Source organism: Hemitrygon akajei, chromosome 18, assembly GCF_048418815.1.
Source record: "Hemitrygon akajei chromosome 18, sHemAka1.3, whole genome shotgun sequence".
NCBI lineage: Eukaryota > Metazoa > Chordata > Chondrichthyes > Myliobatiformes > Dasyatidae > Hemitrygon > Hemitrygon akajei.
The window spans coordinates 37,020,042-37,042,934 of NC_133141.1; the positions used below are offsets into that span (position 1 = coordinate 37,020,042).

The 22,893-nt window shown below is 43.3% G+C and overlaps 1 protein-coding gene across 5 annotated transcripts in view; it reads right to left on the bottom strand.

The window, feature by feature from the left end:
- Nucleotides 1-22,893, bottom strand: part of LOC140741325 (oxysterol-binding protein-related protein 7-like) — a 123,836-nt gene that overhangs the window by 42,151 nt on the left and 58,792 nt on the right. For 4 of the 5 annotated variants that reach the window (XR_012102046.1, XR_012102045.1, XR_012102047.1 and 1 more), the window contains exons 9-14: nucleotides 20,227-20,310; nucleotides 14,644-14,794; nucleotides 12,977-13,113; nucleotides 11,351-11,458; nucleotides 2,052-2,186; nucleotides 737-833 (exon numbers count right to left, since the gene is read on the bottom strand). Coding sequence is in view for 1 of the 5 variants with exons in the window: in XM_073071409.1 (XP_072927510.1) it covers nucleotides 737-833; nucleotides 2,052-2,186; nucleotides 11,351-11,458; nucleotides 12,977-13,113; nucleotides 14,644-14,794; nucleotides 20,227-20,310 (712 nt within the window). In the remaining 4 variants the exon portion in view is untranslated. The remainder of the gene's footprint in view (nucleotides 1-736; nucleotides 834-2,051; nucleotides 2,187-11,350; nucleotides 11,459-12,976; nucleotides 13,114-14,643; nucleotides 14,795-20,226; nucleotides 20,311-22,893) is intronic. The other variant, XR_012102048.1, reaches the window with a different exon arrangement.

The window sequence follows — 22,893 nt, forward strand, 5'->3', positions numbered from 1 at the left end:
AGACCTGCTTCACTAATAACTATATTAGCAGGGAAAGAAAGAAGAGGAATGGAACGGGGACTGCAGGTGGCAAGGGCAGGAGTGGGGACATCGATGAGATACAATGGTAAACAAGGTAACGTTTTGGTGGGGAGCGGTTGAGTGGGGCCTAGTGAAATAAGCAAAATGGCCAAGACAGAGCAAGTGTCCTGAGGAGTTGCAATGGAGCCAGTAACCACTCCAGCACTCAAAGATCTGAGGGGATTTTTGTTGCACTGAGTGACACAAAAGGAAAGACAGGCTGAAGATGGCTATTCATATTACTGATGTTAACACAAAGGTGGCAGTTGGTTGTACACGAACAAACATTTGAACCACTAAGGCATAGAAGACTACAGACCAAGTGCTGGTAAATGGGTACTTGGTCAATATGGGCTTGTTTTCAAGATAAACATTAGCTTTATTTGTCAGATGTAGAAAGAAACATACAATAAAATACACAGTTTTGCATCAATGACCACAGTCTAAGGAGAGAAAAAGCCCAAAAACGTTGCCAACATAGGTTCCAGCACCCACAATTTAATAACCCTTATGAACCTGTGCACTATTGGAAACCAAAACACCCAGAGGAAACAGAGTCACAGAAACTCATTATAAACAGCAGCGGGAATTGAACCCCGACCAGTGATTGCTGGAGTTGTAGAGTGCTGTTGGACTGAAGTACCTGTTTCTGTGTCACTTAACTCTATGAATATACCTGTTAGCTCCTGCATTGCTGTATCCACATGGTCCAGATTCTCCTCAGAGTTGCTGTTGGTGATTTCACTGGTTGTGGAGTCATCATCGTCTGACATCTACAACAGAGAAAACTGCCTTAACATTTAATTGCAAAATATTCTGGTCCTGCTGAGATGTATGTGTTTTATTGGTGCCTGAGCTTCAACTGTGACAAAACACAAATCTTCATGCAACAATCAGGACAGGCAGTATCTGTGGAGAGAGAGGAGTCGTCAATGCTCAAGGTCAAGGACCCTTCGTCACCTTCCTCCAACATGAGGATGATGGACTGAGTGGCAGTACAAGACAAATGGCTGCCGTCCACCCTGCCTGTGGGAGAAAATGGGGTCAGAACCATACATATCCTAGCCAGGGCCAAGTACTGGGAGAGGAAATTCAGTCAGCACTATTCAGACACTTCTCAAAGAACTTATATGCTGTACCGGTCAGGGTTGTGAACAATGATAAATACCACGGTAGGACAAAACATACAGCTGTATAAAGGTTTAGTTACTGGTCCAGCACTGGAGAGACAAGTTCAAACATTAGCAGATCTTAAGTAGCAAAGTAATTCTGAAATCTTACTGCTAGCAATGGAACTCAAAATTGTTCTAAAACTCATTGGGTCCAATAATTGCCTTTCAGGAGGAAATCTTCAATCTTTCACTAATGTTTCTTACATGTAAATGCAAACCTACTGATGAACTTTAAATGCCTCTTCAGTTAGGAATGGGCAATTCCAGCATTACTGGCAACTTCCAAAGCCCATTTGTGAACAAGTATTGCAACTGAACCTTTCAATGCCTGTTTAATTCCCCTTCCCATTTTCACTTCATACTCCAAATTTCAACATACTCAAAAGCAACATCTCATTTTTTTTTTTTTAAACTCAGGTAACAACAGCTACTCAGAACCAACCTTCTCACCAAGTGCACATAACAACAGTCCCCATCTTCTCAAACAGTAGATGCTGGTTATGAAATACCCCTCATCAGTACATTAAGAACCCTTTTGCTTTTTTGCTTTACTGCCACGCTACCTCCATTCCTTGGTTCTAACCTCAAAAACAGATGACTTCATTTACTTGGGAAGTTAGTCCTGCTTCTTTCTTGGAAATATTGCCTGGTTGGCTAAAGGCATCATGGACAAGGATCAAACCCAAGTCATTCCTGACTCAGTACACAACCACAACTGTGGAAGAAATGATCACTCAGAGACAGAGAGAGAGAGAACCAGAAAGAAGCCTTTCTTATTCAGGCTCCTGACCAACACCCAAACAAGATTCTAGCATTTACCTCATTGTAGGAAGAGCAGGCAGACAACAACACATCTTCAGCATCGAAGTACTCGACGTGCGACTCTGACAGTGAGATGTTGCTCTCCAAGGATAACTGGTTGGTCAGTGATTCGCTGTGTGTTGGCTGAAGATGCTTGATAAAGAAAACAAACATTAGCTAAACGCGATGTGAGCAGCTACCCCATCTACCAGCTCCTCTTAGCCGACCATTACCAGGTTGCATTTGGAGTGCCTGAATAGTCCTCAGGTTCCAATCAGTTGGAGAAAGCCAGTGTCAACCATACATCCATATCTCACACTGACACTGCGGCTGAAAGGTTATGGCACCTTTGTGGTCCCCGTCACTCAGATTCTCATCCACACTTTATCAAGCAGACCACCCAAAACCAAGCCTCAGACATTTAACAATCATACATGTCCTTTCGATAAACTGGCATCTCAATTTTTTTTTAGCAACACAAAATACTGGAGGAACTCAGCAAGTCAAGCAGGATGCTATCTGACACCAAGTTCCTCCAGCATGTGTTGCTCTAGATCAGGGGTGGGCAAACTTTTTGACTTGTGGGCCACAAAGGGTTCTAAAATTTGACAGGGGGGCCGGACCAGGAGCAGATGGACGGAGTGTTTTGGTAATACATCTCATAAGAGAAAATAAAATATCATGGGATATGTAGAAAACATGTGCTTTAATTTCAATTGAAAATGAACAAATGCATTACAACAAAATATCTATTTTTGAAGTCCCATGGTATTTAGCTATTTATTGAAATGACTTTTAAAACACTGAAAATTAAATGAATAAAATACAGCTTTTTTTAATAGTAACAGTTATTATTTTAAAGCACTGAAAATTCTGTTATCCTTCAAGATATTATCATCATCACTCTCCTCCTGACTGTCTTTATTTCAAAAACGGTAGGAGATGCAGGTCTATTTGTCCTGCTCCTTCTTATTCAATTGTCCCCTGTGCCAAAACTCAACAACGACCAGCACAAGGACAGAACAGTGACAGCGCGCCAGTATGCGGAGCGCGTTATTTGATCTGGAGCGCATTTTTTATTTTGAGAACGTACGTGCACCTGCGCCCTACTCATGTCCATCACTTAACAGAAATGACATGTAACATGTAAGGCTTATTGAAAAAAATATTTTCAAATGCATTTTTTTTTTTTTTACATAACACAACGAAGAAACTTATTTTTAATTTCAGTGGGAACAGTGTTGTTGGTCTCCCTTTTTAGCCAGCGCATCAAAGTCTGGATTTAGTTTTGTTGTGGCGAAAACGCCAGAATTGCGGGGAAAAAAACGTTAACAAGGTTTATTAATATAATTTCATCAAGTTCTGCGGGCCGGATTAAAAAGCTTAACGGGCCGCATATGGCCCCCGGGCCATAGTTTGCCCATGCCTGGTCTAGATTCCCAGCATCTGTTATTTATTTTATTATTTATTTAGCGATAAAGCTCTTCTGGCCCAATGAGCCCATGCTGCCAAATTACACCCATGTAACCAAATAACCTGCCAACCCATACACCTTTAGAACATGGGAGGAAAGACAGTCACAGGGAGAAAGTAAAAGCTCCTTACAGACAGCACCTCTTTTGTTTTGCTTGTATAAAAGCACCCCAGTTAAACTTTCTGTACTTGTGGACTCACACAATGTACCAGGAGCTCCACACGCCTGCAGCAACCTAATGGAGTTCCTAATCCTGTTCTTTCCTAGCAGGCGTTTCAGCTCCACTTTGAAAGTTACAGAGAGAGGGGCAGAGTCATTGGTGTGTGATGCGGTGGATGAAGAGAAACGTTATTTTGCTGCAATTGTAAAGAATCTGCAATTCACTCATTGAATTTGGTTTCAAAAGGAAATTCCACATGCTCGTAAAATGAGAATTTTGCAGTAACAAGTAGTAGCCATTTTGGACAGCTGCTACCACACCACTGAACAATGGCCTCCTTGTACTCTGAACACCTAATTCCACCTCAGCCACAGTGGCTCATCCACTTTTATCATAGCTCACCTACCGCTAGAACCCTCACCTCTTAACTACCAACTACCAATGCAATGACACCCTGCCACCCTTCTGCCTACCACCAGCAAGTCCCACTCATCCAACACCCTAGAATTTCGTAAATCCGGCTGGTTTATGGTCACAGATCACAGAAGAATAATGTGCAGGAACAGGCCCTTTGGTCCACAACATTATCTCAAACCAAGTGCTTAACTAAACTATATCCCTCCATTCTCTGCATATTCAGGCATCTAAGAACCTCTGAAATACCTCAATCATATCTGCATCCAATATTATTCCACCGACTGGTTAAAATTTTTTTGCCGCATTCACCTCTCAACTTACCCTCTCTCATCTTAAATGCATATCCTCTAGAATTAGACATTTCTACTCTGAGAAAAGATATCTACACCTCTCCATCTTAAAGGTTCACAATGATGATTCTGGGAATGAAGGGGTTAACATATGAGGAGTGTTTGGCAGCTTTCGGCCTGTGCTCGCTGGGATTTAGAAGAATGTGTGGGGATCTCATTGAAACCTACCGGATGCTGAAAGGACTATATAGGGTGGATGTGGAGAGGATGTTTCCTGTGGTGGGGGTATCCAGAACCAGAGGGCATTGCCTCAGAACTGAGGGGTGACCTTTTAGAACAGAGACAAGGAGGAATTTTTTTTAGTCAGAGAGTAGAGAATCTGTGGAATGCTCTGCCACAGACTGCGGTGGAGGCCAAGTCTGTGGGTATATTTAAGGCAGAAGTTGATAGTTTTCTGATCAGTCAGGGTATCAGAGGATATGGCGAGAAGGCAGGTGTATGGGGTTGAGTGAGATCCGGGATCAGCCATGATGGAATGGCAGAGCAGACTTGATGGGCTGAATGGCCTAATTCTGCTCTGACATCTATGGTATTAAAGCTTCAATCAGGTCTACCCGCTCTCAGCTATTGAATGGAGAATTGGAGGTCTGATTTTAAAATGTGGCTAACTTTAAAATTGTCATCTTGCTTTAACTCCTTTAGGGTGGCATGAGAGCAGAGCCAGCAATCATCGATCAGGGCTCAATTCCCACTGCTCTCTGCAAGGCGATTATACGTTCTTCCTGTGACCACATGGGTTCCATCCAGGTGCTCCGGATTCTTCCCACATTCCAAAGACGTACAGTTAGGTAAGTTGTGGGGATGCTATGTTGGCACCAGCAGTGTGGCAACACTTGCGGGTTGCCCAGAACAAATTTCGTGACATATGCCGGTGATAGTAGACCTGATTCTGAACAAACCTCAGTGATTTGATACAAATGATGCAATTCTTTGTACACGTGACAAGTAAAGCTAATCTCTCAACTCCTGTCCATGGCTTCATTCTTCTCGATCTGCACAACCTTTCCACCACGGCCATCTAAATTTCTCCAACTGTAGTCACAATTAGTTATACACACAAAATGCTGGAAGAACTCAGCCGGCTAGGCAGCATCTGTGGAAAAGAGTACAATCGATGTTTCGGGCCCAGACCCTTCAGCAGGACAAGAGAGAGAAAAAAAAGATGAGGGTTAAGAGTTAAAAAGTGGGGGGAGGGGAGGGAGAAACACAAGGTGATAGGTGAAACTAGGAGAGGAAGGGGTCAGGTAAAGATTTGGGAAGTCGATTGGTGAAAGAGATACAGGGCTGGAGAAGGGGGCATTTGATAGGAGGGTACAGAAGGCCATGGAAGAAAGGAGGAGAGACGAGCACCAGAGGAAGCTGATGGGCAGGCAAGGAGATAAGGTGAGAGAGTTTCATTTTCTTGCAGTCATTCACTGTAGAACAAAGAAATACAATAGAATCGATAACAATCAAAAAAATCCAAATTTAATAATAAATATGTAAATACACACTGAGAACAAGAGTTATAGAGTCCATGAAAATGAGTCTATGGGTTGTGTTCAGTGTTTAGGTGAGTGAATTTGTACACCCTGGTTCAGGAGACTGATGGTTGAAGGGTAATTACTGTTCCTGAACCAGTGAATTTCTCCTGGACGCTCTCGTTCACATCCCAAAGATGCGCTGGTTGGTAGGTTTATTGTTGACTACAAATAACCCAAGTGTGGATGGGTGTCTGGATAATCAGGGTAGACACGACTGGGGAGAAGTTTAAGGGGAAATAAGTGGAGAGATGGGATTGCTCTGAGTGTTGGCTCTGATTTGATGGACCAAATGGACTCTATATTAGAAGGAAATACAGGCAAGTAGATGACAGAAATTTATGATAGAGCAATTCAGCCCATTGTGCTTATACCATCTAGCTGTAAGCATTCCAACCTAATACGATTTCTCAGTTCTCAGTGTGCAGCCCTTCAAGTGCTCACTTATGTTCCACTTAACCATGATGGGAGTACCTCTCCACCATTTTTCCTGGCTGTGACTTCAGAAGCCTGGTGGAGACTCAGGGATACGGTCGCACACAGATGTAGAAGGACTCTTCCTTGCTGTTTCTGTAGGTTTTGCCAGGGTTGTTAGCCCTGAGCTGAACCCCCGAACCTGGAGGACCAGAGGACCACTTTTTGTCTGGCATCTACCCTTTGACCTGTCTGACATGGGTGACCCTACCAAGAGCCAAAGTGCAAGGCCCTGACTCCAGCCAGCATAGCTCTCCAAGTAATTGAGGCACACAAGCCTCCAAACTCTACAACAAGGTGGTGGTCTTCTTGGAGGACTATAACAAGAGGGGACAGAATTAAAAAGTCAGAAGTTATTATTAAATGAAAACAGAGGGAAAGGAATCAATAGAACCTAGTGTCCTTGTACACAAATTACTAAAATCTAACAGGAAGACAAATAATATGGTGGATTTTATTACAAGAAGATGAGATTATAGGAGTGGTTACATCCTACTCCAATTGTATAGAACCCTCGTCAAATCTGAAATATTGGGTAAAGAGTAAAAAAAATGATTTTATATCCAAAATATCTACAAACTTCTATGTAATACTCTACCTGCAATTTTATGCTCTACTGAATCAAAAGCTTTCACAAAATCAAAAAGACAGGTCATAAATTCTACAAAACTTATTTGGTGCCACTCAATAAATTACTTAAAACTACAAAGTTTTGATTACATCCTGGGTGGCTATAATCAAACCCTCCTGCTAATCATCAATGCAAATAGCTTCCACTAATCTCTTTGCCATAATCCTTCTGAGTATCCTTAAAACAGAAAATAGTGACTGGCCACTAATTACCAATTCTAAATACAATTTATCATCCGATAAGGGATTAGGACTGTACAACTACCAAAAGACCCCGAGGTATCCTCCAATGTTTGACCCAGAGTGAAAAGATTTTTTACTGTCAGCTCCTGATCCATCCCTTTAAGGTTGCTAAGAGACAGACCATCTGCTGTATCATTTTTAAAGCTCTTACATGCCTCGCTTGCTTAATTATTACCCAAGGAAGTGCAAGTGCTGCAATAAACAGAATGCAAAGGTTCACCCGATCAATTCCTAGCATATGGCCGAAGAGAAAGGCGATGGAGAATTTAAAAAAAAAAACATGAGACTACACTCTTTAGATTTCAGAAGAATAGGCCATATCATTGAAATATGTACTCTCCATGGCCACTTAATTAGGTACCTCCTGTATGTTCACAGTCTACTGCTACTGTAGCCCATCCACTTCAAGGTTCGAAGTGTTGTGCGTTCAGAGATGCTTTTCTGCACACCACTGTTGTAACGTGTGATTATTTGAGTTACTGTCACCTTTCTGTCAGCTTGAACCAGTCTGCCCGTTCTCCTCTGACCTCTCTCATTAACAAGGTGTTATCGCCCACAGAACTGCCACCCACTGGATGTTTTTTGTTTTATGCACCATTCTCTGTAAACTCTAGAGACTGTTGTGCATGAAAATCCCAGGAGATCAGCAGTTTCTGAGATACTCAAACCACCCTGCCTGGCACCAACAATCATTCCATGGTCAAGGTTGCTTCGATCACATTTCTTCCCCATTTTGATGCTTGATCTGAACAAATGAACCTCTTGACTATGTCCGCATGCTTTTTATGCATTGAGTTGCTGCCGCGTGATTGGCTGATTAGATATTTGCATTAACAAGCACTTCGATAGGTATACCTAATACAGTGGCCACTGAGTGTACTTCTTATAGGACACAAGAGACGGACACATTTCAGCCATCTGCCTTCTATAATCAAGGGTCACAACCTCAGAATAAGGATTGGCTTATCTGGACTGAGATGCAGTTACATTTCTTCACCTAAAGGGTAGAAAAATCTTTGAAATTCTGTATCAAGCGCATTTATTTAAGATAGATCAGTGTAAGTTTGGATATTAAGGGAATCAAGAGGCTTGTGGAAGAAAGTGGCACTATGGCAAAAATACTTCAGCTATGATATCGCCAAATAGCACAACGGACATGAAGTGATGAAAGGTCCATTTCTGCTTCTATTTCTTCCCCATCCACCAAAGGGGCAAAGGGTACCTCAGCCAAAAAACCTCAGTGCAGCATTCAATCTCCCCTGCTTGGGAGACAAGCCTGGCTTTGGATGCTCAGACCTCTTGGATCCTGACTCACAGGCCTCCCTGTGACAGGGAGACAGAGCTGATCCCAAACTTTCAATGAAGGGCAGATTCTCATACCACTGGTCAATACTTATAGCTTATATTCTTCATCAGCTATTCCTCTCCAACCCATCCAATCCAACACATCACCAGATTCTCTTTTCTTCCCCCACCCACCCTTTCCGATTTCTCCAATGTCTCCTCAAATCATCCAATAGAGTTGCCAGGGAGAGGGGGGAGGGAAGGTGGTAGAGGATAGTAACATTACCAGAAGCCCCCCCTCCACCGATCTGAAAAAGCTTCCTATTGCACATCCTATAGTACACTCCGCCACTGGATTTCTGAATGGTTCGCAAAATCTATGTAATTCGTCTTCTGCATTATTCATTAGAGACAGAGTACTATAGCACTGATACCAAGTCAAGTAAAGTTTGCCATTTAACTACAGACATGTATATAGAAAAGAGTCCACATTTCTCTGAGTCAGGGTGTAAAATACATAACACAATAACTTATGAAGGTAAGGATAAAATCTACAGATGAATCACACATAAATAACAAACTAAAGTGCATTAATATTAAATATTTAAAGGAACAGAACAGATTAACCAGTGACACTTCGACTATGATGCGACAGGGAGTTCAGAAGCCTAATGGCCTGGAGGAAGAAACTGTTTCTCATCCAGACTGTTCTTGTTTTTGTGCATCAGTCTCCTGCCTGATGGTAGAAAGTCAAAGAGGATGCTGGATGGATGGGTGGGATAGTAAATAATACTAAGGGCCCTGTGTGTTCCTGATAAATGTCTCTGACGGATGGTAGGGAGACCCCTATGATCCTCCCACAGTCCTTTGTAGGGACTTCTGGTCCGATGCTCGACTGCTCCCATACCAGATGCAGATACAAATTGTCAGGACGCTCTCAATGGTGATCCTGTAAAATGCAGTTAAGATGGGGGAAGGGGTGGGAGCCTTATTTGCTTCAGTCTTCTTAGGGAATGGAGATGCTGCTGTGCCTTCTTGTTCAGGGAGGTGATGTTAAGGGACCAGGTGATGTGAACTTGCAACTTGGTGCACTTTTCTCTACGGACGAGCCATGTACTCCAGAGGGGGATGGTTTGTCTGCACAATCCTGAAGTCCATAATGATTTCCTTTGTCTTCTCCATGTTCAGACTTGGGTCGTTCCTCTCACACGAATCCACCAGTCCCTCCACACTCTGTATTGTCATCGTTCCTGATGAGGCCAACCACTGTTGTGTCATCCGCAAACTTGATGACACGGTTTGAGCTGGATCCTGCAACACAGTCGTGGGTCAGCAGTGAGAACTGTAGCGAGCTGAGCACACGGCCTTGGGGAGCACCAGTGCTCAGCGTAATGGGACTAGAGACATTGCTGCCCACAAGGACTGACTGTTAAGGAGTTCAGTATTCATTTGCAGAGGGAGGTGTTGAGGTCCAGTGAGGACAGTTTCCTCACCAGTTTCTGGGGTATGATGGTGTCAAACACCGAAATGAAGTTTATAACCACCAGTCTGGCATATGAAACCCCATTTTCCAGGTGGAACCGGACAGAGTGGAGGGCAGAGGATATTGTATGATCGTGGATTGATTTGAGTGATAAGCGAACTGGAAAGGGTCCAGTGTAGCCAGAAGAAAGGCTTTAAAGTGCTCCATGACCAGCCACTCAAAACATTTCACAATAATGCCACAGGATAATGGCTATTTAAGCAGATTACTGTCGCCTTCTTTGGCACTGGAATAATGGTTGCCACCACGAAAACTGAGGGGACAATGGATTGTTCCAGAGAGATGTTGAATATATCCGTCAGCTGGGCTGTGCAGTCTTTCAGAACCCGACCTGGTATATTAATGGGCCCCACAGCTTTGTGCAAGTTAACTCTGGCCAGGGTCTTCCTCACCTCAACTTCAGCCAGATGGAGTGTCTGCTCTCCTGAGGGGAGGGGTGCCTTCCTCACTAGGTCTTTCAGCCCATGCCGAACCGTTATTCTGCTTAGTCCCAACCTGTACTTGGACCATAGCTCTCCATACCCTTCCATGTACTTATCCAAACTTCTCAAAAGTTGCAATCCACCACTTCCACTGGCAGCTCGTTCCACACTCGCACCATCTTCTGAGTGAAGTAGTTCCCCCTCAGGTTTTCCTTCAATATTTCACCTTTCACCCTTAACCCATGAGCTCTATTTCTAGCCTCACCCAACTTTAGTGGAAAAAGACTGTTTGCATTTACCCTATCTACATCCCTCAATTTTGTAGACCTCTATCAAATCTCCCCTCATTCTCCTATGCTCCAGGCAATAAAGTGCTAACCTATTCAATCTTTCCCTATAACTCGGGTCCTAGCAACATCCTTGTTTTTAGTAACTCAATGATTTTGTGTATTGCACTGTACTGCTGACAAAGCAACAAATTTCACATTGATCAGTGATAATAAAACACATTCTGCCAACGAGGAATCTGCTGAAGCATAAACACAAGAGATACTGCATGATTGGAAATCCAGAGCAACACACATACACACAAAACGTTGGAGGAACTCAACAGGCCAGGTTACATCTATGGAAGTGAATAAACCATGTTTTGGGCAGAGACCTCCATGAAGGGTCTCAGCCCGAAACATTGACTGTTTACTCACTTCCATAGCTGCTGCCTGACCTGTCGAGTGTGCTGAAGCAAATTACAAAAGGGAAGCAAAAACAATTTCAGATTCTTTACAAGAATTCCAACTCACCTCCTCAACTTTGACAGGAGTCGATGGATTAGTCACAATATCGGCAAAGCTGGAGAGACACTGGATTCGGTGCAGACGGTTCCGGAGATCAGCATTCTGGGACATTACCTGGGGAGAGCCATTAGTTTAATTGCTTAAGTTAGCCACGAGGGAGTTTAGCCGGAAGGCAGGGTTTGATGCAGAATTAGCATTCTCAACTCTAGAAAGGGGCTGGGGCTAACTCAGGGATTCCGATCTATCTGTCTCACAGTACAAACGCATGAAGATATCAGAACACAAAAATGAGCAATTTGCATACAATTTCTAAACTCTCCTCTTCAGGGAAAGTAGTAATCCCTTTCACAAGAACCCACCGCCCTTTTACCACAGAACAAAGGGTCAGTAACTAGTGGTGTTCCACACACATCTGCTCTGGGACCCTTTTTCTTCATGATTTTCATGACTTGGATGAGGAAGGGTGGGTGAGCAAGTTTGTCAATGACATGAAGGTTGGTGCCATGGAGAGTGTAGAAGTAGCTTAAAATGGGGACATTGATAGGATGTGGAGCTGAGCTGAGAGGTGGCAGTTACAGTTGAATCCAGAGAAGAGTGAAGTGGAAGGTCCTTGGAAGGTCCAAGTTAAAAGCAGGTTAATGGCAAGATCCTCAACACTGTGGAGGAACAGAGCAATCTTGATGTCCACATCCATAGATCCCTCACAGTTGCCACGCAGGTTGATAGGGTGGTTAATGCGGCAAATGGTGTGTTGGCCTTGTTTAGTCAGGGACTTGAGTTCAAGAGCTGCAATATTGCAGCTCTATTAAACCTTAGTTAGACCACTCTTGGACTATTGTATTCAGTTTTGGTCGCCTCATTAAAGGATGGTTGTGGAAGCTTTAGAGAAGGTGCAGAGAAGATTTACCAGGATGCTGACTCGTTTAGAGAGCAGATAATGTGCTCTTTGACCATAGCTTGGGCAGGAGAGGAATGCCAACATTCAGCACAGCAGATTTCTACATGTGTGGTTTTCAATACATCTTATTGGAGAACAGGAAACATTTCCCCCCTCATTCGCTAAAGGTGCTGATGAAATGCCAGTGAGCCTGATGGCACCCTGACAGCACACAAGTTGGGATATTCATCGCAAGTAAATGCCAACCCTCCCTTCACAGTGCCTATACCCAAGTCTGTTGTGTGAGATGTTAGTGGCAAATGGAGCATTTTCACTGATGGGAAGGACTGACAAAAGTCACCTTAAAACAGGCAACATTACTCTCAATGCCAAAACTCTCACAGAACAGGAACTTTCTCTCTACCCTAGAAAGGCTGCTGAGGTTTTGTGTCAATTGTAAATTTCAATTTTTTAAGAAAATTAAAGCACGTCAGTCAGCGGTTAGAGAAAAACAAGTCACTGAAAAGTAACTTTTGTCACAAGTTAGAAAATAGATACGACTATTGCTGAAACACGGTGGAGGACCGAAAGAACAAAGGCAAACTATGTGACTAGTGACAGAGAAACTGAATGATACAGTTCTGGCACAGGTTGACAGAGGTGCTGAAAGCTCTATATAATTAACTGCAAAACAAATTTCACAATGTACATCAGTAATTAAAAAAACATGATTCTGATTCCAGAGGCTTCCTCACCTCAGACAAGGCATTCTTCAGATTTGCAATCTGGACCGTTGGTGCGCTGGAATCCTGTTCTTTCTCAGCCCACATCTGTTTGAGCCTTTCCTTCTCTATTGCCAGCGTGTTGAAGAGAGACTTCAAATTCAAGAAGACTATAACAAGAGGAAGGAAGGAAATTTATGAAGGGGGGTGTCACCTTTATAAACTAAAATTCCACATTAATTTCATATTTTTTCCTTTACATGAGGCTCCTGAACACATGTGGATAACTTCACTCACCTCAACACTGAAATGATCACTTCACTGAACACAACTCAATTTCAAGGACTCCATGCTCCCGCTCTTAGTATTATTTGCTTGCTTATTTATTTATTTTTATATTTGCAGTTTGTCTTCTTTTGCATGTTGGTTGCTTGTCAGTTTTGGTTTGAGTGTAGTTTTTCACTGATTCTATTGTACTTTGTGAATGCTTGCAAGAAAATGAATCTCAGGGTAGCATATATGCACATTGATAATAAATTCCAGTTTGCCACCAGGTTGACTGGACAGTTGATAGACTGTAGAAGGATTGTAAGGAAAGCGAAAGGAGTCCAAAAATCAGCTGAACGGAACACAGCCGGCACAGGGTGACAATGAGTGAATGAGAAATGTTGACAAAGAAGCATTGTTACAAAGTCTGGGCTAATATTATGACATCAAAAACTGGACTAGGGTGTTCTCTGAGATTGGTCTCTCAATTAGTGACTGAAATCAGTCACTGTTCAGTTAGACAATTAGCCTGAGACCGGCATGGAGAAAACTAGATTTGTATCATTCTATTCCCAATTCATGGGTGCTTGCATCTAGGATCAGTTAAGGAATCTCCTTCTAAACGAAGAAGGGGATTGACCCAATCAGACCCTCATTCCTACTGAAGAGTCTAAGCTTGAATCATCAACTCTTTTTTCCTGACCTGTTGAGTTCCTCCAGCATTTTGTGTTAACTGCTTCCCACTTCATGTCTGATCACATGCCCTCTTTTCACCCCGCCTCCACTGTTTCACATCCTTATCCAAAAGTACAGAATATTAATGTCCAGCTGAAACAATAGAGATTGAGGAATTCTTGACTTTCATTACAATTGTGAAGTATTTCTTCACATCTTGCTTAAAAAGTCCAGGCATATGTTTGAGTGCACCATCCTCATGGTCTGTGCTTGTCCAGTAGGTTTTCTGTATCTACCTTACTGAAACCCTTGAAAGTGGCTCTGCAATCAGCCTGAAGCCTGAACCCTTTAAACTCAAGTTAAAGCAAGGCAAATTTATCAAAAGTAACACACACACACAAAACCCAGGAGGAACTCAGCAGGTCTGGCAGCATCAATGTAGAGGAATAAAGAGTTGAGGTCTTGGGCTGAGACCCTTCATCAGGACTGGAAAGGGGAAGAAGCCAGAACAAGGTGGGTGAAGTTTGGGGGGGGGGGGGGGGAATGAAGCAAGAAGCTGGGAGGTGATAGGTGGGAAAGGGAAAGGGCTGAAGGAACCTGGCAGGAGCGGAGAGTAAACTGTGGGAGAAGGGGGAACCACAGAGGGAGGTGATTGGTAGCTGAGGTGATGAGCAGGGATAAGTTTATCCAACCTGCGCTTAACCCTATAAGTTTCGCTAATCACTGAGGAACCAGTGCTATGCCCCTCCCGTCATTACCTTTCTGTGATATGGAACAGAAATCCTGCTGTAGCTGCAAGTACTCCTCCTTTATAGTGAGGGGCGCAGAAGCGCTCTTCATGTCCAGGCAGTCCGGCAGGCTGGGAGTGGAAACGTGTAGTTTTGCAGAACGCATGGCATCACAGGAGGCCTGGAGCAAGGAGATTAAAATGGCTCCCAGTCAAGAGTATGGGTGACAGTCGAACATGCATTCACAACCTGCTCAGACTATCACCTGTAAAACGTGGGTCTTCGATGGTGGACCTTCTGGTTACACAGTGCAAAACTCTTGAAAACAGATCCTGTGTTTGTGGCTTTTATCTTTCCTTTCGCCGTGCTAATGGATTAAGTCTACAGCTACTCTCATCAGGTAAAGGCTCTCTGTATGACTTTGAGACTTGTTAATAGAGCTTTTCATTTCTCCAATTTGCTCGGTCACAAACTTTCATCGCATCGTGAAAATTATTGGAAAGCGATACAAAAGCAGCCTACAACAGCTTGCAAGTTAAAACCTCAGAATTCATGGGAGGTTTTAAAAACATAATGCAGTTTTCACATGAAAAGCACTGGGGATAAAACATGCTCTGTCCCACCTAAACTCAGAGTAGCCACACCATGTTACACACTGCTTCTGAAGCTCCTGCTAAAAGTGTTTCTGAAATTCAGCAACCTGAGTGCAACAGATGAATCAAAGATTCTGCAGATGCTATAAATCCAGAGGAACACAAAAACGCTGGAAGAACTCAGCAGGTCAGACAGCTCCTACACAAAACCTGATGGAAGGTCTTGACCCAAAACATCAACTGTTAATTCCCATCCATAGAAGCTGCCGAGTTCCTCCAGTATTTTGTGTGCATTGCTCTACAACGGACAACAGCTGTTGTATTCCATATCTAGCACATGCAACTGAGGATGACCCTCCAGTCCAGGCTCCTTGGTTTAACATCCATCAAAAACCTGTTTTGCCTCATACAAACTGCAGTAATTGTACGTTTGCGCACAGGAAACTCCTTGCACCTTGCTGTGCTCAGTCTATTTCCTCTTCCGAAGGAATTAGCATACTTCCCACTTGCAGTGTTTTCCTCTCCCTGCGCCCTGCCGACAAGAGCGCCCATTTCTCACATCCTTCAGCGCAATGCAGACTTTTCCCCTTGGTAACAGCTAGTTGATGTGACTGGGCAACAAGCAACAGTCAGGAAAAGAGCTCCCTGCTTCTCTTCAGAACATGCCTGGCTTTTTCCATCAAACTGAATTGACAGAGCTTCTTTTTGTTACTGAACACCACAGCACTTGCTCAGGAATGCAAGCTAACATTAGCCTAGATTACACACACCTCCAGAGTGAGGTGAGCTATTGTATCTTGCCTCCAGGGCAAGAGCACTCCCCTTAACAGGCAGGGCAATAGCACAGTGACTAATGTAATGCTTTATAACGCCAGTGACCTGGGTTCAATTCCCAGGAGTTTGTACGTTCTCCATGTGACCAAGTGGGTTTCCTCCAGGTGCTCCAGTTTCCTCCCACAATCCAAACGAGTTAGTAAGGGTTTGTAATTTGCGGGCATGCGATGTTGGCGCCGCTGGAAGCATGGTGACACTTGCAGGCTGCCCCCAGCACATGCTCTGACTGCATTCATCATTGACGCAAACACCCATGACTACAATTTAATTTTTTGTGAGGTGGCACGGCAGTATAGCAGTTTGCGCATTTGCTTTACAGCGCCAGCAATCACCATTTGGGGTTTGATTCTTGCTGCTGTCTGTTCTCTGTGTGACCGCAAGGATTTCCTCCCACATTCCAAAGGTGTAGGGTTAGGGTTAAATTGTGGTCATGCTATGTTAGTGCCAGAGGCATTGCGACGCTTGCAAGCTGCCCAGCACAATCTTCTGATTTAATTTGACACACATTTCCCTGTATGTTTTGATGTACATGTGACAAATAAAGCTAACGTTAGTTTATCTTAACTCCAAAACTATTTATTATGATTAACATTACTATTGAACTCCTCAATTAAAAACAAACTGGGGTATTGAGATTGGAAAGATCAGGTAGGTTAGAGCTAGAGTATGTATATCACTCATCATGTCATAAAGCTCCCAAGTATCCTTTCCCTGGAGCCAAGGATGTCAATTTGTGACCTGAGGAGGATTATGAAATGATGAGAGGCCCTCCTTTATGCTGTATAACCATAAATCTGATCTATAAATGCTGAAGGGTGGATGCAGACTCAATGGGCTGAATGGCCTAATTCTGCTGTCATGTCTTATGGTCCAATAAAACACCGATAGATCAGTTCCATGGGCTAAAACAGTGAAACATACCAAGCACAGAGTCTGCCAGAACATTATTTGCAATTTTAAAAGAATGTGACAAATGCACAGATGTGAATTTCCATAAAAATACCCAAGGATGCCTCAACAGTGAGCTTGAATTTAATTCTGCAATACCTTGAATGCAAAGCAACACTATGAAAATTACTTACCTAAAAATGCAGTGGAACGTGGTTCAAAATAATTTGGACAAGGAATCAAACCAAATTTACAACGCAAACTCAAAACACAATCAGCTCAGTTTGGTAGAGGCAATGGCGAGAGCTGCTGGCCAATAACTAGGGCACCACCGCCTCAGTGTTCACGTGGCAACAGTGGTGCAGCAGGTAATAGGACAGTCTCACATGTCTATTAGCACAGGTTCAGCTCTCAGCTTGATGTGGGGCTTGTACATTCTTTGACTGCGTGGGCTCTCGTTTCCTTGCACATCCCGAAGATGTAAGGTTTGGTAGGCTAATTGGCTGAAATTATAGCCAGTGCAAGTGGGTAGTCAGAGAATAAGGGGGGGGGGGGGGGGGAAGGGCAGAGTCAGAGTGTAAATGGGCAAGTATTGTATGAGAGAACAAGTTCCAGAGAAATAAATGGGGAATTTGATGGCTCCAAGAATTGGCATAGTTAATGGGTTGAACGGCCTTTTTCTATATCGGAAGGAAATACAAATTTGGCATAAAGGATATCGTGACACTATCTATTCAAGGGTACAGAGTTCTCCCTACTCGATGTTTATTCCTTGGCCAATATCATTAAAAAGGCAGCTCATCCGGTGACACAACACAGATACCGGCAATCTGGAGCAGCACAAAATGCTGGAGGAACTTAGTGGATCAGGCAGCGTCTGTGGCGGGAAATACAGTCAACATCTTGGGTCACGACCGGGTTCCATTTGTGACATTGGAAGTTGAAACTTGGTCAAGGCTCAAAACATCAACAGTCCATTTCCCTCCATAGACACTGCCTGAGTCAGTGTTCCTCCAGCATTTTGGGTATTACTCTGGGTTACGTAGCTATTTGGACATTGCTATTTTATTTATTTATTATTTAGAAATTCAGTGTGAACCAGCCCTTCCAGCCCAACGAGCTGTACCACCCAGCACCCATTTAATACTAGCCTAATTACAGGACAATTTACAATGACCAATTAATTTACTAGTCAGTACATCTGACCCTGTGGGAGGAAATCTGAGCACCCGGAGGAAACCCACACGGTCCACAAGAAAAGTGGACAAACACCTTACAGATGGTGCTAGAATTGAACTCTGAACTCCAGAATACTTCAAGCTGTAAAAACATAGTATTTTCAGGAGCTCCTGTACACAAGACAAATGTTACATTTTTTACATTGCAATAGTCTTCAAAAATACCAACAACACACACAAAATGCTGGTAGAACACAACAAGCTAGGCAGCATCTATAGGGAGAAGCGCTGTCGACGTTTCAGGCCGAGATGTCGAAAGCGCTTCTCCCTATAGATGCTGCCTAGCCTGCTGTGTTCTACCAGCATTTTGTGTGTGTTGTTGTTTGAATTTCCAGCATATGCAGATTTCCTTGTGTTTGCTCTTCAAAAATACCAGTTTGGCTAGAAAGACCCTCGAAATATCCTAAGCATCATGAAAGGAAATTTAGAATTACAAATCTTTATTTCACTTTCTATACTAACCTGGAGTAACAACCATTCTCCAGCTTGCATTTTTGCTATTTAGTCTCATTACAGTCTCTGCTTCCATGGACATTTTCAGTAAAGAATTCCACATTTACCAACTCATTGTAAAAATAACTTTTCCAAACATTGCACACAACATTGGAGGGTCTCAGGTCAGGCAGCATCTATGGAAACATCACCCAGTATCCTGATGAAGGGTCTCAGCCCAGAACATCACTTGTTTATTTCCTCCCATGGATGCTGCCTGACCTGCTGAGTTCCTCCAGCATTTTGTGTGTGTTGCTCCAAGGGTAGTCACAGCCAAAGGGTGGTGGTGGAGACGAGCTCCCACTGCTAAACAAATGCTCTTCATGGCGTGTGACTCAAACAGCCTCTGACAACCAAGTCCAACTCCTGGCCTTCACGTGTGGCATAGTTCTTATGCCCGGTGGAGCTGTTCTCACTGACAGGAGAAAGGGCAAAGGCGGGCCACTGGCGCCTTAAAACCAGTTGCTCTGGGCAGATGGGGCTCGTTAACCAGGGATGGTAGCTCATCTAGGAAAGGGAAAACTCCGATTTCAAATCCCTGCTGCCTTGCGGCTATACCCGCTCACTGGAAAGGCTTTGGGAGTAAACCCCGAGCAAAAAACCGGAGTCGGAGTCTCGAAGGCGGCTGACTGCTGTACCCAGCACTGGCATGGCAACTCCTGCGATGATGCTGGCACCAAACTGTATCGACTTTCATCGTTCCTTTGGACCTGTCATCAGCATGGGGGGGTGGGGGGGGGGTGTCCCACTGCATGGGCAACAGACGGATCTCCGTATCAACTTTGCCCTGGCTTGCACCCTGGAGAGGCCACTCTCCAGTGACTACCAGAGGCGCAGTACCCATGGTCAACCACGACCAACAGAGGCCACGCACGCTCAAGATTTCCAGCATTCATGGAATCCCTTGGGGCCCTGTGTTCTTCTTTTGGTTGTGTCAGCATCCTGTTGGCATTATAGTTATTACCATCAGGCTATTCAACTGTCTTATCCTCAACTTTTAATGACTGAACTTGAATGGGAGACGAGCAGTGAATAAACAAATTACTGGAGGAACTCAGCAGTTCAGGCTGTATCTATGGAGAGGAATAAGCAATCAACGTTTCAGGCCAAGACCCTTCATCACAATCACATTCTCACTCTCAGGCTCCCCTCTACCCTTTGCCTCCCCCCTTCATTAAGCCCCTACCTCTCTTCCATTCCACTTTCCCACTTCAATTAGTAGTAAACAATTTCTCCTCTTCAATCCAAGTGGCCCGAACCAAAATTAGATTTTTTTAAAAAAATCAGCTTAGCATAAAACTGAGATGCTCCTAACTAAGTTTCATGGTAGGCAGGGCGTTAACACCTAAAACAGCCAAGTAGAAGACTCTAGGAAACACTGATACCCCAGTTTATTTTTAACATAACACAAAATGTTGAAATATTGACAGTTTATTCATTTTGATGAATTTTGTCTTCATCTTCCCAGTGTGGGAGAAGACTGGAGTCATGAGACATGATGGACAGCTTTCAAGGTTCTTTCAAATCAGGACAGATTTTACGTGATCATGCAGACATCCACCATTTACCTTAGTCTCATCCTTGGCCAAGCTTTGGGTACACCATATTTTGGAGGGACGTTTTTCCTTCTTTGATTTGTCTGCAAGGAAACCCTGGAATAATTGAAAATTTAAACAAATGGTAAATGCAGAAACACTTATGAAGTGTTCACCTTTAAGTTGGAAATGTTTTCACACCTGCAGAAGCTCTCTACATTAGAAGTGTCACAAATTACAAGATGTCATTGAGCCATTTAAAAGGATTAAAGAGCAACATCAGGGTTACTTTTATAAAACACATGAATGCTTAAATGCTACTCATCTCAAATAGTATTCAGAAAATATATTCCACTTAATTTTAAGATTATGGTGACTTTCTTTTATTCCCCACCCACTCATCTCCATAAGTCTTGTTACAGTGCAACACACACAAAATCTTGGAGGCACTCAGCAGGGTAAATAGCATCTAAGAGTAAACAACTGACATTTCATGCCAAGGCACTCCATCATGACAAATGAAAGATCTTGGCCTGAAAAGTCAACTGTTATTCCTCTCCATAGATGTTACCTGACCTGCTGAGTTCAGCCAGCATTTTGTGTGTGTTGCGCTGGATTTCGAGAATCTGCAAAATCCCTCGTGTTCATTGTCTTGTTCCAGAGTCTGGCACCTTGCGGTTATTAAATGCACATAAAACACAGTTGCTCCGCAGAATATCAGTAGCCACAAGATGGACCAATTGCCCTTTTCCGTAATTCAGGAACTCTGCAATCAACAGTATCTGTCACCTCAACACTGATAGGGACACAGCTAGGGACTACCCATGTCTGTACAGCTTAGACCTTACTACACAGCACTGAACTTAAATAAGAATTGTAAAGAAATGTGGAGAGAGTGGTCTAAAGTGGAGTGGGCCCTGAGATTAGTAGGCAAGACCACAGCAAGTGGTGGCGGATGTTTAAAGATATAATTTATGACTTCCCCACAACAATGAGAATGAAAGATCGGAGTTGGGGGCGGGAGAAGGGGTTTTTGCTGCTGCCGCCGTTCTGCTGAGCGTGGTGGGCATTTTATGTTGGTGGTGGAATGTGTGGTTACACGAGCTGCCCCAGCACATCCTTAGGTTGTGTTGATGGTTAATGAAAAGTGTCACTTGCAATGTTGCACTATGATAAGCAGATCTGAATCCAAATCTGTTTAGAAAGCTGTCAATGCAATACCTCCAATACCTCAGAAAGGCTGGCAACCCCATGCTGATCTGTACAACATTTATTATTGAAAATTATTACAAGTAGTTACCAAGATGATAATAGCAAAACATATAGAATCTATACCTTTATTGCACATAGTCAGCATGGCTTCATGAAAGGGACATTACATCTGTCAAATACAAGTTTTTTTGAATTACCAATGAAGTGATAAAAGGAATTTGCTAGATGTAATACTTAGGTTTCCCAAAGCCATTCAATAAAAATGCCACACAAAGGGTTATTTCAAAGAGTTCACAAGAGACTGCTGATACTGGAATCTGGAGCAACAAGCAATCTGCTGGAGGAACTAAGCAGGCCAAGCAGCTTCAGAGGGGTGGGGTGTGAAAAGAAACTTTGGGTGATTTAGATCAGCACCCTGCATCAGGACTGAGAATAGTCTCCGTTCATTTTCAGTCCTGATGCAGGGCTTTGAATTGAAATGACGACACTTCTTTTCCCTCCCAGCAGAATGGTTCATGGATAAAGGATTAGCCAACCATGGGAAACAGCAAGCAGAAATAAGGGCAAGTCCTGATGAAGGTCTCGGCCTGAAACGTTGACTGTTTACTGTCCTGCTGAGTTCCCCCAGCATTTTGTGTGTTGCAGGAATAAGGGCTCATTTTCAGGTTGGCAACCATCAACTAGATCTGTGCCACGGAGACCAGTGCTGGAACCACAGCAGTTTGCAATTAATGCTGTTACAGGAAAGAACTAAATGTACAGAAATTACATTCAAGGATAATATTGCTGTGGAATGAAGGCAAACTATGAGGATATAAACAGTTCTGAGGGATATGATAGGTTAATTGAATGACCAAAAGCTTGCAAATGGAGGGTACTGTGAGAAACACTGGAAGACAGAATGACAACATTATGACTGTACTCACTGGAGTTCAGATTATTGAAACATACCACACAGCAGCCGTGGAGAAGATGTCTCCATTAGTAGCAGCAGAGGGCACAGCCTCAGAATAGGACGTCCATTTAGAACAGATGAGGAGGAATTTCTATAGCCAGACGGTGGTGAATCTGTGGAATTCATTCCCACAGACAGCTGTGGAGGCCAGGTCATTGGGTATATTTAAAGTGGAGGTTGATAGGTTCTTGATTAGTAAGGGCATCAAAGGTTACATTGAGAAAGCAAGAGAATGGGGATGAGAGGGAAAATAAAGCAACCACAGTGAAATAGTAGAGCAGACTTGATGGGTCTGATTCTGCTCATACGTATTTAAATATTTAAAGACTGCACCACAGGGAAGCTGGGGCACTTGTACATGAAACAGAAACATACAGGTGCAGCAGGTAGTCAGGAAGATCAATCAAATGCCAGTTTATACAAGTAGGGAAGTCTTACTCCAACTGAACAAGACACCTGCGAGACCACACTCTGAGTATTGGGCATAGCTTCCACTCAATTATTTAAAAAGAAATACATAATGTTAGAGGAAG